Genomic DNA, 15,374 nt, shown 5'->3' with positions numbered 1-15,374 from the left:
TCCTGTTCTATGGGTTCCTTTGAGTCCCAACTAAAATTCCAACACTGACAGGTAGGCTTCTCCAACCCTTCTTAATTCGAATGCCTTCCCTCTGTTGATGATTTCCCATTTATGGGAGATGTACCATGTTTGGCATCATTTGGTTTGCATGTCTTTTCTCACATTAGATCATAAGTTTCTTGAGGGCAACGATTGTCTTTTGCTTCTTTTTCCTATCTTGAGGGCTAGGCACAATGACTGGTATGTGGTAGGGGCTTTATTAATGTTTCTTAATGAATAATGGTACCTATCTCCCTGGTTTGTTTTGAGGATCAAAGGAGATAATACTTGTGAAATGCACTTTGCAAAATGCCTGGCACACAGTAGGCACTATTTAAATGCTGATCTCCCCTCCCTCTCTATCTGTGTACCTGGTATAAATCTCTCCATGAAGTTTATTCGTTGAGGGGGGAGAAGTCCAATTTGAATTTCATTTTCAATCTCTCCAGATACATGGCAGTGAAAGTGTGTTTTTTTATTTAGCTTTTTGTTCTTTTTTATTTTTCATTTTTAACACAGTTCATATCGCATGAAACATTCCAACTTTTGGTCAGGTGATATTTCTTTTAAAGCATTTACAATATAGACCACAAACAAATTTTTTTTTTAACATTAACCAACTGAGACACAAATAATTACTATGTTTCCTAACTTCATAAGCCCTTGCCTTAATTGTCTCCACACTATTACTAAGAATGAAAGAACCCTAACTTATTCTTGTTGGTCTAAAGTCCTAAGCCTAACAGCTTAATTTTAGATTTAACCTCTGATGTTCCCTTACCAATCATCGATAATTTAATAGATCTGGTATTAAGCTTACAAACCTTTTGACTATAGGAAATTGCCACTAAGAGTAAGGGCATTGCAGGCAAACAGGATCTCCCCAACTTCAATTCAGTTCCAGGCAGGAGTACATTGTCACCTTGCATTCAGTGAGCCTTAAAGTCTGCCATGTGTCAGTGGGGAAATTGAGTCAGGAGAATCCTACCTCAGCCCGGGTTGAACAGCTGCTCTCCCACTCTTCCCACGAGATCACCCTTTTCAGTTCATACCAGCATCTCACAGGCTTACTGGTATCATGGATTGGAGGCTCAGACTGTCTTTCCTGCTATCCATACCTGGAGTTAGACTCAGAAAAATAGTCAGTTAATAGTCCCATAGCATCTTAAAATACCAAGTTTCAATGACCAGGTCTCAGATATGACCATAATTTCACACTGGCTAAGGAAAATCTTTTGAGGCAAGGCTTAAGTGGCTCACATGCCTTTCTGTACCTGTTCTAGCTCCTGCTTAAATAACAATCATAAAATCAAATTTACCATTAAAACCTTAACTTTTCCATTAATGCCAAATTTTACGCAAAGTTACCTGCCTCTAGGAAACTTTGACCAAAATTCTTTTCCCCAAACTAAAGATGTCTCTCATTGAGTCTCAGTAATTAATTCAGTCAATTGTTTTAATATTAATTTTTTTACATCACTTTTTAACATGTCCAAATTTTCTCCCCATATCTCCCCTGTCCTCACCCTCTAATACCTTGCATTCTGATTACCCCTTCCCTCAATGAGCTCTCCCTTCTATCACACCCCACCATTCCCTTATCCCCATCTTCTCTCTTTTCTTGTAGGGCAAGATAAATTTTTATACCCCATTACCTATGTTTCTTATTTCCTGGTTATTTGCAATAATAATTCTCAACATTCGTTAATAATACTTTGAATTCCAAATTCTCTACCTCCCTCCCCCCTTCCTCCCCAGCCCCACTGGGAAGGCAAGCAATTCAATATAGGCCATATATGTGTTGTTTTGCAAAAGACTTGCATAATAATCTTGTTGTGTAATACTATCTATATTGCCCTCTGTCCTACTCTATTCCCCCTTATATTTTTATTCCCTCATTTGACCTTGTCCCTTCCCAAAAGTGTTTATTTCTAGTTACTCCCTTCTCCCACTTGCCCTCCCTTTTATCATTTCCCTCACCCCACTTGTCACCTCCTCCCCTATTTTCCTGTGGTGTAAGATAGATTTCATAACAAATTCAGTGAGCATGTTATTCCCTCCTTCAGCCATATCAGGAGAGAGTAGCTTCACTTTTCTCCTCTCCCCTTCTCCCTTTTCCCCTCCATTGAACAAGATTTTTCTTTATCTCTTTTATGAGTTATAGCCTGCCCCATTCCATTTCTCTCTTTCTCTTCCCAGTATTTTCCTCCCTCACCCCTTAATTTTTATTTTATTTTTTGTGAATATCATCTCTTCTGATTCAACACAGCCTATCAGTATGTGCATGTGTGTGTGTGTGTGTGTGTGTGTGTGTATGTACAATCTCTCCACCTACCCAAATACTGAGAAAAGTCTCAAGAGTTAGAAATATTATCTTTCCATGTAGGAATGTAAACAGTTCAATTTTAGAAAGTCTTTTATGATTTCTCTTTTATGTTTACCTTTTCATGCTTCTCTTGATTCTTGCAGTTGAAAGTCAAATTTTCTCTTCAGTTCTGGTCTTTTCATCATGAATGCTTAAAAATCTTCTATATCATTGAATGACCATTTATTCCCTTGAAGTACTATACACAGTTTTGCTGAGTAGGTGATTCTTGGTTTGAATCCCAGTTCCTTTGATTTCTGGAACATCCTATTACAAGCTCTTTCATCGCTTAATGTTGAAGCTGCCAGATCCTGTGTTATTCTGATTGTATTTCCACACTATTCAAATTGTTTCTTTCTAGCTGCTTTCAGTATTTTCTCCTTGACCTGGGAACTCTGAAATTTGGCCACAATATTCCTAGGAGTTTGCCTTTTCAGGTCTCTTTCAGGAGGTGATCAGTGCATCCTTTCAATATTTATTTTGTCCTCTGGTTGTAGAATATCAGGATAGTTTTCCTTGATGATTTCCTGGAAGATAATGTCTATGCTCTTTTTTGATCATGGCTTTCAGGTAGTCCCATAATTTTTAAATTGTTTCTCCTGGATCTATTTTCCAGGTCAGTTGTTTTTCCAATGAGATGTTTCACATTATCTTCCATTTTTTCAAACTTTTGGTTTTGTTTTTTAACTGCTTGGTTTAACTCATGGTCATTCATTTTCCTGAACTCAGTTCTGTCTTTCAAAGAACTATTTTATTCAGTGGGCTTTTGAACCTTCTCCTCCATTTGACTAATTCTACTTTTTAATGCCTCCTCCTCCTCATTGGCTTTTTGGACCTCTTTCTGCAATTGAAGTAGCCACTTTTTAAAGCTGTTATTTTCCTCAGCATTTTTTTGGTTCTCCTTTAGCAAGCTGCTGACTTGCTTTTCATACTCTTCTATTGCTTGAGCCCAATTTAAGTTCCCTTTGGAGGCCCTGGAGGCAGAGGACTTAATTTCATGTGACAGTAAACCTTGTTCTTCCTCATCTGAAAGAATGGGAGGAGACATCTTTTCACCAAGAAAGTAACCTTCTATTGTCTTATTTTTTTTCCCTTTTTGGGGTATTTTCCCAGCCAGTTACTTGACTTCTGAATCCTTTGTTAAGTGATTTCACTCAGCTGCTCAGTTCCCCTGAGCTTTGGGTTGGGGTGGGGCCATCACTCACTGCTGAGGTTTAGATCAGCTGCTCCCTATCACTAGAGGCTTTAAGCTGAGCTGCCTGAACAATGGATCCAGGTTGCTTCCAGGCCACAGGAGCTGCCTGCAGTCTGCTGCCATCGCCTCTGCCATTGCCTGGCATTATTGCTGGAGGAACCCCCTTCCCCTCTAGCCCAGCTGGGGAAGCTCTCCCACACTGAACTTTGGAGCTTTCTTTATCACTTGTAGGTTGAGGTATCTGGGACCCTCCCTGCTGGGGATTCTGCTCTGGAGGCCTGCTCTGGTCCCATTCCTCTCCATGCCACGTGGCCAGGGCTGGGCTCAGCTCAGCTTCCTGTGAGATACACTTTTCCTGTCTGCCTTCCACATTACCTTTGGCTGGAAACCTCTTTTACTCTGTTGTTTTATGGCTTCTGCTGCTCTAGACATTGTTGAGAGTCATTTTTTACAGGTATTTTGTGGGCTGTGGGGGAAGCACTAGAGTATATGTGTCTTTCTACTCTGCCATCTTGGCTCTGCCCCCTGAAAGCTTGTTCTTGATCACAATTCATAGGGCTGAGATTTTATTCTTAAAATTCATAATGTGTCCTTTATACCTAATGATCAATCATTAAGCATTTCTTAAGTGCCTACTATGGGAAAAACCCTGTGTTAAGCACTGGCAGAGATTCTTCTGTTTCCATGTCTCTGTCTTCTGTCCTTTCCAACTCTCAACTTTGCTGAAATTAAAAGGATATTCCTCCACATACAAAGTATATACTAAAAAAACACAGATACATTTCATGGGGGAGGCATCAGCACTTGGTAGGAGCAGGAAATATTCCACCAACAAAAATAGTGTTTTAATGAGCTTTGATGGAAACTGGAAATTCAGGTGGGGGGTGGGTAAGCAGGGGAGGACAGGGTCTTGCATACATGGAGCACAATGAGGAGATTAAAATTATTTGGTGTCATTTGATCATTGATTCTGTTTTGTAATTAACCTTATTCTGTGTTACTGCCCCATTTAGGATGCTTTGTCAAGCCAGCTTAACCTGGTGCCATCCCCCAACATATATATCACCTGTCTTTACCTGTCTTTGTCCAATTAGGAGAGATTTTATCCCTTCCAAGAGGACAGGGAGTCTGATACCTCTGATCTCCTAGGACAGATTACAGGAGACAGATGGGTACCATATTCCTTAACTGTCAGAATGACACCTGAATCCCAACTGACTTTCTTAGTATAGACAATTCTTATATTCCATAAGATACTCTTCTTTCCTGTGAATCAGTAAAGAGAATCCACTCTTGTTAGGGTTGCTGGCTATTATGATCAGCTTTGTTAAGAGTCATACACATCACTGGCTAAAAAACAACCTGATTTTCCTTGGATTATATATCTCAGTTTACCTTTATTGAGTTTGCTCCCCAAAATATCTTGTGCAAAAGTGCAGAGAAGGGAAATGGAATTTGATGTGTGAACAGTAAGAGAGACAATCTGATTGGTCAACAAAGTTCAAGGTGGTGAGAGAAGTTCAGTAAGCAGGGAAAAGTTGACTAGAGCCAAGTCTTAAAGGATTTTAAAATGTCAGTCAGAAGAGTCTGTATTGGATCCTACAACACAGAAACTAATGGGAGATGAAGGACATGAAGAAAGCTAAGAAAAAGCCAGGAACTTGCATTAGCACACAGAGTCCAAACACAACTCCAAGGGACTCCTGAGGAACCATGCTATCCTCTTCCAGAGACAATTGAAGGACTCAGAGAACAGATCAGAAGGGATTTTCTCTTCTTCCTTTTTTCTGGACATGGTGAATATGGGAATTTGTTTCCCATGAGCGTGCATATGAGTAATGGGCTTTGTCTTTCTTGTTTTCTCACTGGGTGTTGGAAGAGGAGTAGGGAAGGACACAATTTGAAAAGGGAAAAAAAAAGTAAAATGGAATTTTGAAATAAAGTAAAATTTTAAAAATGAGAAACGAAAAAAAAATCTGGAGAATGTCTTAGTCAGACCTGGGCTATAGAAAAGCCACTTTAGAAGCTCTATGAAGAATGAATTAAAGACGGGATGCACCTGAGGCAGGAAGATCAAATAGGAGGTGACTGAAATTATCCAGGCAAGAAGTGATCAAGACATGAAGTAATTGACAGAATTATGACTGTAAAGAATGGAACCACTGGGAGGGATGAGAGAGATGTAATAGAAAGAGAAATGGGGAAAACCTAGGTAAATGACTTGACAAGGAGGGCCAGGGGGAGTGAGAAGTGTAGAAAGATCCTGAGGTGGTAAACCTGGGTGACTGGGAGCATGGTGGTGCTCCACAAAAACAAGACATTTCATCTGGAGGTGAGACAATGAGCTCTTCTGTCCAGGTTGTATTGGAGATGGCCATAGACATGCAGATAGTAATGTCCAACAGGAAGCTGTTGATGGGACTCTGGGGCTCAGGAAAGACATTGAAAGTGAGAAAAAAGACTTCTGGGTAAATGTGCTGGCATTGAGGGGATAAAGAAGAAGGAGACCTAGGAATGTGCACTAGACCCTGAGAAGAAAGAGGAAAGAGGCCCAGGTCCTGTGTGGAGCACCAAGTAGGTCAGAGGGCAAAGAGGCACAATCCCCTGAGTCCTGGGTGAACTCCCAGTGGAGCAAGGTGCCAAATTAGACTGAAAGGTGCCTCATTCCAGGTTGTACATCTGGTGAAATGGATCATTCTGAGCCTCAGCATCTAAATAATCAGCACTTGAATAAAAATAGATCAAAATATTACCAGATGAAAATAGTTCCCATGGGACTAAAGCAGAACCCCCTACCTCTGCTCCTCCAAAATAAGAGGAAGTTCCAGGACCGTTCATTAGAAGGAGTCAGTAATGAAGTCCCTGGGAGACCCTGAAACATCCCACTGCAGTCCTAAAAAGCACATTTATAAACTTCTTGATCCAAGGACCCACACCTGGTCTCAGGACAATCCACCTAGGGGTCAAGTTAACTCAAAATGGTCCTTGTCTCCTACATGGCTTCTTCACTCCCAACAATCCCAACTGAGATTCTGAGCATGGAGGGGATTAACTCACCCCTCTCTGACCTTTTAAGACAGGACAGATTTCTATTAGCTAGCATATCACAGAGGGAAAGAGGAACATGTGGGCTGATTTGTGAAGGCAGAAAGGGGCTGAGAAAAACCGAGCCCTGAGAATGAGCAGAGAGATCAGTTGCAGTGTAGTCACCAGGGGAGAGGAAAGGGTGAGGGGCCTCAGGGGTCACTCTTAGAACCCAGGCTCTGCCCAGGGTTCACTCCATGAAAAGTCACAACTTGTCTGGGGGCTTGTGTTTCTTCATCTATAGAAGGCAGGAGTGGGATTCAGTGTCCAAGGCCCTCCTGGCTCTAAGCTGTATCTAAAAGCCCCTTCTGGGGCCAGCTGGAAAGAAGGAAACAAAGGATTGGTGACATAAGGGGGTACTTCTGAGGACCCCTGTCCCTTCTGGAAGTGCCCATGGGGGAAGAGTCTTTGGGTAATGAGGCAAAGAAAGGGAAGCTGGATGTGGGTGCACCTTCACACAATGCCCCTAAAAGATCCGCATTCCCTCTCCCTCTGCTGGCATGAGCTTCAGAGACAGATTGATAGAGGGGGAAAGAACTGACCATGCCAGCCACAGAGAGTCATTGGTCATGGCCAGGCTTGGACTGAGGCTTTCCTAGTGCCCACCCAGATCCTCCACAGCATTCCTGCATTCTTGTCTGCTTCAACAAAATGTATGTTGCCACAGTATGGACTATATGTGTAATGACATTGGGTACAGAGGCCTCAAAGATGGGGGGAGGGGGGCTCAGGACCAAAGGCTGATCCTTTCTTGCCCAGTCCTTTCCAGGCCAAGGTGTGGCAGATCTGGACTCCTCATAGGCAGGCTTAGAAGAGAAGTTTCTCACTGGACCATTGAGGGAGAGTCTATTCAGTTCCTTCAGAGCATTAAGTGAATGACAGTTTTGGGGAGCTGGGAGACTGATACCTGAGGCATACCTGAGGATCTTTCCAGGGCTGTGGGGCCTGGATTATCACCAAAAAAAAGCAAGAATTCTTCTATCATTCTGACACTAGAGGACTCTCCAAAACACACAGCATGGAGCCAACAATAAAGCAGCAACCACAGAGAGGAAGGAGAAGTGACCCTCCACAGAGTGTGGCAAACCCAGAGCACAGCCTGCCCTGGTCCCGCCCTGTGCCTCACACAGTGTCCTGGTCAGCTGGCAGTCCCCTCTTCCACCAGGTGCTGGGACGACCATGACCCACACTCTCTCTGTCCTGCTGTGCCTTGGTGAGTCCTAACAAGCCCCATATTTGAGAGGACTTTCCCCACCATCAACTCCAACCCACCCCACCTCCATTTTGTTGGAGAGGAAACTGTCCCCCAGAGAAGAGGAGTGACAAGCCTGAAGTTCCCCAGCAAGGTTCTTGGGTGGGGAGAATCTAGAGTTCCTAGAGGGGTCTTCTGGGTTTTATCCCCTTTCACTCCCACCAGCTCCAAGCCCAGGATCTGATCCCTCTGCCTCCTTCCTCTGGGGGTGCTGGGTGGAATGGATGTGGGGAGCTGGGAGTAACCAGGGTCCTCTCTGCCAGGGCTGTGTTTGGTCCAGAGGATGAAGGCACAGGCAGGTGAGTCCTTCCCCCCAAACTTCCCCTCCCCAGAATAGACAGTGTCCCCAAGGACAAGGAACAGGGAGGCTGGGTATGGCTGAGTGAGGAGACTCCGTAGGGGAGGCACAAAGAAAGGGGATCCCCTGGAACTGACAGCTCTCCTTCCTTCCAGACACACTCCCCAAACCCTCCCTCAAGGCAGAGAGCAGCTCTTTGGTACCTCAAGGGAGAAATGTGACCCTCAGGTGTCAGGGGTCTATAAAGGCTGATGACTACCGTCTGGAGAAAAAGAAAGGTTCTACAAGGACAGTGATCATGGATGTGAAGCCCTCCGGAATAGAGGGCGAATTTGATATCCCATCTGTGACAGATAAAGATGCAGGGACATATGTCTGCCTCTACAAACACTCATCAGGCTGGTCAGAGCTCAGTGACCCCCTAGAGCTGGTGGTAACAGGTGAGGACACTCCCTGGGCCCCAGGCCCCTCAGGAAGGGCTGGCTCTGGGTCCCAGTAGCCCCTAAGATTCTCCCCAGGCCAGCCTGGCCCCAAGCATCCCTCTGCCTCTGCCCTTCCTGTCCTCTCCCTGTCTCTGCCTCTGCTCTCTCTCTGGGGCAAGAGGTGGGGGGAGGGGAATCAGGATTTATACAGCACCTACTATGTGCTAAGCACTTTTTAGTTATTATCTCTGTTCATCCTCACAACTCTATGAGGCAGGTGCTGTTATGATCCCCATCTTACATTTAGAAACTGAGGCAAGCAGACAGGAAGTGACCTGCTCAGGATCACTTAGCTAAGGAGTGTCTGAGGTTAGATCTGAACTCAGGTCTTCCTGACCCCAGGCCCAGGGCTCTATCCACTGCACCACCAGCTGCCTCAGGCAGATCGCATCCTGGGGCCAGGGAGGAGGCAGGAGGCTCAGCTTGGGTCTCAGGACACCAGACAGAGCTGGTGGTTTGTGGGGAGGGGGCACAGGGCTGGTGGGGCATCTCCCCCTCCCAGCCCTGACCCTCTCAAAGCCAGGAGAGGGAGTGCAGGGCAGCCCTGCTGCTGCTCTGTCCTCTCTCCCACTAAAGTCTAGGCACAGGGAGGGGAGGTATCCCTAGAGGGCTCCATACATCAAGAATGAGGTGAGGATGGAAGTGAACCAGGAATCACAACCAAGCCTCCTCCCCTCTGTTCTAGGGACTCACCCAGGGTCCAGGATGAGAGACAGGCTCTGCTTTGGGGAGCTAATAACTGGCCAGAAGTGCAGACATGAGTCTGAAATATGCCCTCACCCCCATACAGAGAGATTCTGTGACAAAGGCCCAGGGACTGGGCTCCCAGCCCCGGACCAGGGAGGAAGACCTCCTGTCTAAGCTTCCCTACCCCCACACTGGCCCTTTTTTGTGTCTCTTCTCTCTCTGTTTCTGTCTCCCCTTGCCTGGAGCCTTCTCTCCTCTCTCTCTGTGTCTCTCCCTCCTTCCCTCCTTCTCTCTCTGTCTCTGTCTTTCCTATCTCTCTTTTTCTCTATGTTTTCCCTCCCTCCCACACTTTCTGTCTCTCTCAGTCTCTGTCTCTGTGTGTCTCTGTGTCTCTCTATTTCTGTCTCTGTCTCTGTCTTTCTCTCTCTCTTCCTATTCCTTCACCCACTTTCCATTCCCTCACACCAGAGCTATCCAAGGTCTTTCCTCTCCCCCTCAAAGTGGTGATATTTCCATTTTTGTAGAGATGAGCTAAACCTCCACCCCCAGACAGGGGTCTGGCAGGTCCAGGACAGTTCTCCCACCACCCAAATCTGCCCTCTCCCCTGAAAGAGGGGGATCACAGGCCTAACTCCAGGCTCTCCTCCTCCTCCTCCCCTAGGACTGTACGAGCCACCCTCCCTCTCAGCCCTGCCCAGCTCTGAGGTGGCCTCAGGACATAACGTGACCCTCCAGTGTCAGTCAGAGTCATGGTATACCATGTATGCCCTGTACAAGGATGGACAACAGATCACCCAAGACATAGCACAACCCCATGGAATGGGGGCTCAGGCCAAGTTGTTTATCCAAGCTGTGAACTCTACCCACAAAGGAACTTACCAATGCTACACCTTTCAAATTTCCAGCCCCCAGAAGTGGTCAAGTTCCAGCAACCCCCTGGTTCTCAGGGTCACAGGTGAGGGAGCCCCAGATCTCCTAATTCCCCCTATGATCCCTCATTTGCCCTAGGGCATCTCCCTACCAGCTCAGGGCCCTGGCCCAGGGGACCCCAAGGGCCAGGAGGGCTGGGGGAGGAGGAGGCTCAGAGGGAGGGGATGGAGTGTCTGGGCAATTGGGCCTACTCACACAAGGCAGAGAGGGAGGACTCTCATCCCTGGCTCCTCTAGACACCCTCATAATCTGCCACCTGTCCACTTATGTTGGTCCCACACAGAGACAATATGTTTACTAGGTCCCAGGTAAGGGGAGTGAGAAAGTCAGAGGGGGAGGCAAGAGGCAGCCAGAGCAGGCCTTGAGATGTAGACAGTGGAGTGGGGGGATGTTAAATATCCCTAAGCTCCAGTCTGTCTCCTCTCCCTTTATCCCTTCTGTGACTCCAAAGCCCAGACAGCAGCAAGAGAAGGGATCTGAAGAATCATGGAATATCCCAGACTCACAGGTGGATAGACCAAGAGGGGTCACTGGGCACACATACCCATTAAACAGATGGAAAAGTGAGGCCCAGAAAAGGAAGGGACTTGACCAAGATCCCACACCCAGCCAGTTTGGGCAGAACTGGGGCTCACCACGGGGCTCCCTCCAGGCCTCTCTGGGCTCCTCTGCCCAGCCCCTAACCCTGTCCCTTTCTTCACCTCCAGGGACCTTGTCTCCAAGCCCTGATTCTCAGAAGATGCCATTTGGTGAGTAATTGGAGGATTCCCAGCAGAGTGGAAGGAGGCAAAGTAGGATGTCCAGTCAGGATCTGCCTACCCCATCCAGGGTCCCCCTCATTTCCCATTATACCTCCTACAGCACCTGGTTATTCCCCTTTTCCCAACTCTAGGCCTTTGCCCAGGCTGTCCCCCCTACCTAGCATGCTCTCCCTCCTCACCTCCTCCTCTTACATTGTAAAGATATCTCCCAGGCTGAGCTTAGGAGCCTCTCCCTGAAAAATCCTTTCCTATACCCTCCTCTCGCAGTTGTTAGGGATCCCACCCCTTAGATGAAGTCCCATTCATCTCTTTGTATACATGGCACCAGAGCATTCCAGGACAATGTCAGGCCCTTGAAGCCAGGAGCCAGCATTGTTTTGCCATGTTTGCTATGGGGCTGACCAAGCACAGGGCCTGGGCCAGGGGGAACACTTAATAAGAGTCTGTACACCTGAACTGTGGGCAGTCAGATGGTGCAGCACACAGAGCACCAGGCCTGGGGTGAGGAAGACTCATCTTCCTGAGTTCACATCTGGCCTCAGACACTCACTAGCTGTGTGTCCCTGGAGAAGTCACTTAACCTTGTATACCTCAGTTTCTTCATCTGAAAAATGACCTGCAGAAGGAATTGGCAAACGTCTCCAGTGTCTCTGCCAAGAAGCCCCAAATGGGGTCGGGGCTAAGACATGACTGAACTAAAACAGAACTGAATTACTGAGTAAGACTGGAGGCTGCCTGAGGACAGGCTCTGTCTCCTTCCCCTTGGGCTGCAGCCTCCCCAAAGACCAGTGTCCTGGTAACTCTTCCCCCACCTTGTTCATCATCCTTCGCTTCCCCAGGTCTGGCAGCAGGCATCTTAGTGGGAGTCTCAGCCTTCCTGCTCTTCCTCTTCCTCATCCTCCTCCTCTGCCATCGACACTGGCGGCATCAGGCCCGACTCAGTGAGTTCTTGGGGCTGTGGGACACCTGGGCTGAGGGCCCAATGGGGGATGAGCTGAGTCCCACTAAAGCCTGGCTCTGACTCTCCTTACAGGGAATAGGGGCAGAGAGGCAGAGGACAAGATGACCACCAGGAGGTAGGCCCCCAGACACAATGCAGTTACCCCCAGACTCTCAACCTCCTCACCTGTCCACCTTCCCAAACCTTCTTCCTCAACTATCTGCTACTTCTTGTCCCCAGCTCTGACCCAGAGGAGAGGACCCCGATGGAGGAGACTCTGTGTGAGTGCAGGGGGCAAGGTCAGGGGGCCTGGGGTGGCAGAGGGAAGAGCTTGTTCTTGGGCAGAGCCAGGGTCCTGACCCCTCATGCCTTCTCCTCTTCCCTCCAGATGCTGCTGTGAATGAAGACAGACAGACAGAAGAGACCAGACAGGAGGACACTGTTGTGAGTCACTCAAAGATCTCTTCTGGAGGGAACAGGGAGGGAGAGGCTGCCCCAGGGAAACACAGCTGGAAGGGTTCAAGGAGAACCCATAGGGCAGCCCATAGGGTCTGGGAGGGTTCAAGGTCCTTTCCCGTCCTCAGCCCTCCTGCCCCATGTCCCACTGCATCCCTTTATACCTTCCCACCAGGCTCTCAAAAGGGAAGACCCTCAGGAAGTGACCTACGCCCAGCTGAACCTCAACAGCCTCAAGGCTGGGGCCAAGGACCCTCCCCACTCTGGAGCAGTCGAACCCAGCCTCTATGCTGCCCTTCAAGGAGCTCAGTCTGAGCCCAGGGGACCCCAGGACAAAGAGGCCTCTCCTCAATAAGCCTCTGCTTTCAGAGGCCAAACCTTGTCCTACCCAATGAGCCAGACACTAAAATGTTAGGAACCCTGCTCCTCACCCCAAGGGGAAGGACAGAAAGGACTTTGAAATGCTGGGAACAGTGTTCCTCTCTCCTGGTCTCTGAGGTAGAACGTGCCAAGGGCAATGCCAGGGCATTTTACCTACAGTAAAAGAAAATGCAGTTCATAACATAGGTTAGAGTCAAATCTGAGCTGAGGTGTTTCTGGCAGCGTTGGTTGGTATCATGTGGCATGACGGCATTCACAGTGCAAAGTGCACACGTTGTGTGTTCAGAACTGAGGCTGCAGGGAAGTCTCATGACGTCATACGGGCAAGCACTGCCAGAACCGCCTCTGATTCATGACTCACTTGATTCTGAATTTGTTTTTGATTGTTGTACTTTCAGAAAATTTTACTGTTGCCAAATTTTTAAGGACCCCCACATTCACTTATGCAACCCACAGTAGAAAATAAAAGTAGAATCCTTTAGAGAAGGCTTTAATATGGGCAAAGAACTTCACAACCTTCATCCTCACAACAGCCCTCACAGGTATGTACTATAACTCATTTTAGAGAAGAGGAAACTGAAGCAGACAGAACTTAAGTAAACTCAGATCTTCCAGACTTCAGACCCAGAGTTCCATCCAGTGAAAGAGAAACTACCAGGAGATTAGGAATAACCTTGGGAGAAATTAAAGAGAAGGTGCAGACGAAATCAGGCTTGTTACTGTCTGGCTGAAACAGTGAAATCCTGGCCCACAGAGCCTTTCAGCAAAGCCCAGTGAACACTTCCTGCAGCCTCCTTGGAAGGCTGGGGTTCCATGGATTTATCCAAAGAAGTTCTTAGGTCTCTGGCACTGGCATCTCTCAAAGAAAGGAACAGTTTTGGTTGACAAGACAATAGATAAAACCAGAACCACTGCGTGCTGATTTTCTTTCTTACCCAACAACAAACCAGTTCATACCTGTAAAAGATATACGGTATTTGCTCCACAGTGTGGATCTTCACACAGCCATGAGGCTATTCTTCAGCTACGCAAAATTCTTATTGGGATGGAAAGATGCACATATCACAAAGTACTGAGGACCTAATTGACCCCTTTAGAAGGGGACTTCCAACCTGCAGGGATTTCAGATTTTCCCCCACTGGAGTGGAGTCCCAGGATTCCTTCCTGCAGGGTCAGCCAGCTTTCTAAGACACCAGCCCCTCCCTGTATATACTATGTACCAGCCCCTCCCAGAGCTTGTTGGCTTATCATGCAACTTAAATTGTATTTGGAATTGGGAGGGAAGTTAACCCAGGTCTTAAGTGATAAAGCCCAGATACTGAATCAGAGATGGGATACTTTCACCCAAAAAATTTCCTGACCCATTTAGGCATCGGGTGATAGTATCTCTATGAGAGTGAAAAGGCCAAATGGTTGACATTTGCAGTGACCACAGTGAAGCCTGTGTCTTCCAAAAAAGATTCCCAGGAAATCTTATAATCTCTCTTTAGCAAAGGCTCCTCAGGTCCCCCCACCTCCCAAAGAGCAGCCTGAAGTCTATTTCCATTGGCAATGGAAACATAGTTAGGATGTCAGGAAACCCCCTAGAAGGCTTTGTTTTCTGCTTCATGTGTGACTTGTTGATTGTACTAGTCCTCTCAGTTTACAAAACGAAAACAGACCCGGAGAGGTTAAGTATATTTCCAAAGTCACACAGGTAGAACATGGCAAGGCTAGGATGTGAACCCATGTCCTCCATTGCAAAGCCAGCATCCATTCTGTTGTACCACAGCAGGATCAGCTTCTCTTCTATCCTGAAATTGTGAAAAATCTTACAGGATTTTCCAAATCCTACCCCTGAAGGAAAGGGGAGATTGGAATATGATATTCCAGAAAACAAAAGGTTTATTATTGGTGGTGAAGCCTGCTCCTACTAGCCTAAAAGAGCTGTTCATCGAATGTTAGTGTTAGCATGTGTGTGTATGTACATATACATATATGTATACCACATAAATATATGCAGGTGGAGGTGTGCATGTGTATTTATGTATGAACTGAAGTAAAATATCAAAAAGGAGCATCTCTGTGTCATATAGCTAAGAAATACTTAATGACTTAAGTTAACAAAAGAGGAATGTACATTTAACCATGAGCCTCCATTCCACAGAGCACACTTTTTTCCTTTTCAGGATATAATCCCTTGCACACTTTCTCTTCCAATGATCCTCTTTGTGCTTCCTTCAACATTTTTTCTCTTCTCTCCTGGCATTTGGACAAATGTGTCCCTGACTCCTTTTGGCAGATTCATTACCACTACCTCCTTCTCTTCTCCTCACCCTAACCCTCCCCACAGCTAAAAAGCTAGGGACAGAAATAGGAAAAAAACCATTTTAATAAATAGCAAGGACAATCAAAACCCATACACACCCAATGGTCACATCCCAAAATGCTTGTCTTTACATGTCATGCCCATTCCCTCTCTGTCAGGAGGTAACATGATTCATCATCGGTCCTCTGGACACATG

At 46.6% G+C, this 15,374-nt stretch overlaps 1 protein-coding gene across 1 annotated transcript; it reads left to right on the top strand.

The window, feature by feature from the left end:
• The first annotated feature begins 7,799 nt into the window (after positions 1–7,799).
• On the top strand, positions 7,800–13,771 carry LOC140503465 (platelet glycoprotein VI-like). The gene is made up of 10 exons (XM_072607478.1): positions 7,800–7,896; positions 8,199–8,234; positions 8,389–8,673; positions 10,064–10,357; positions 11,040–11,081; positions 11,933–12,034; positions 12,127–12,169; positions 12,274–12,314; positions 12,422–12,477; positions 12,665–13,771. Exons 1-10 carry the CDS (start codon positions 7,863–7,865, stop codon positions 12,842–12,844), a joined length of 1,113 nt encoding a protein of 370 aa, XP_072463579.1. The 5' UTR covers positions 7,800–7,862; the 3' UTR covers positions 12,845–13,771.
• The last annotated feature ends 1,603 nt before the right edge of the window (positions 13,772–15,374 follow it).

The sequence above is a fragment of the Notamacropus eugenii genome, chromosome 5 (assembly GCF_028372415.1).
Source record: "Notamacropus eugenii isolate mMacEug1 chromosome 5, mMacEug1.pri_v2, whole genome shotgun sequence".
Lineage (NCBI taxonomy): Eukaryota > Metazoa > Chordata > Mammalia > Diprotodontia > Macropodidae > Notamacropus > Notamacropus eugenii.
Note: the sequence above shows the minus strand (reverse complement) of the source record. Positions and strands in the feature narration are given on the sequence as shown.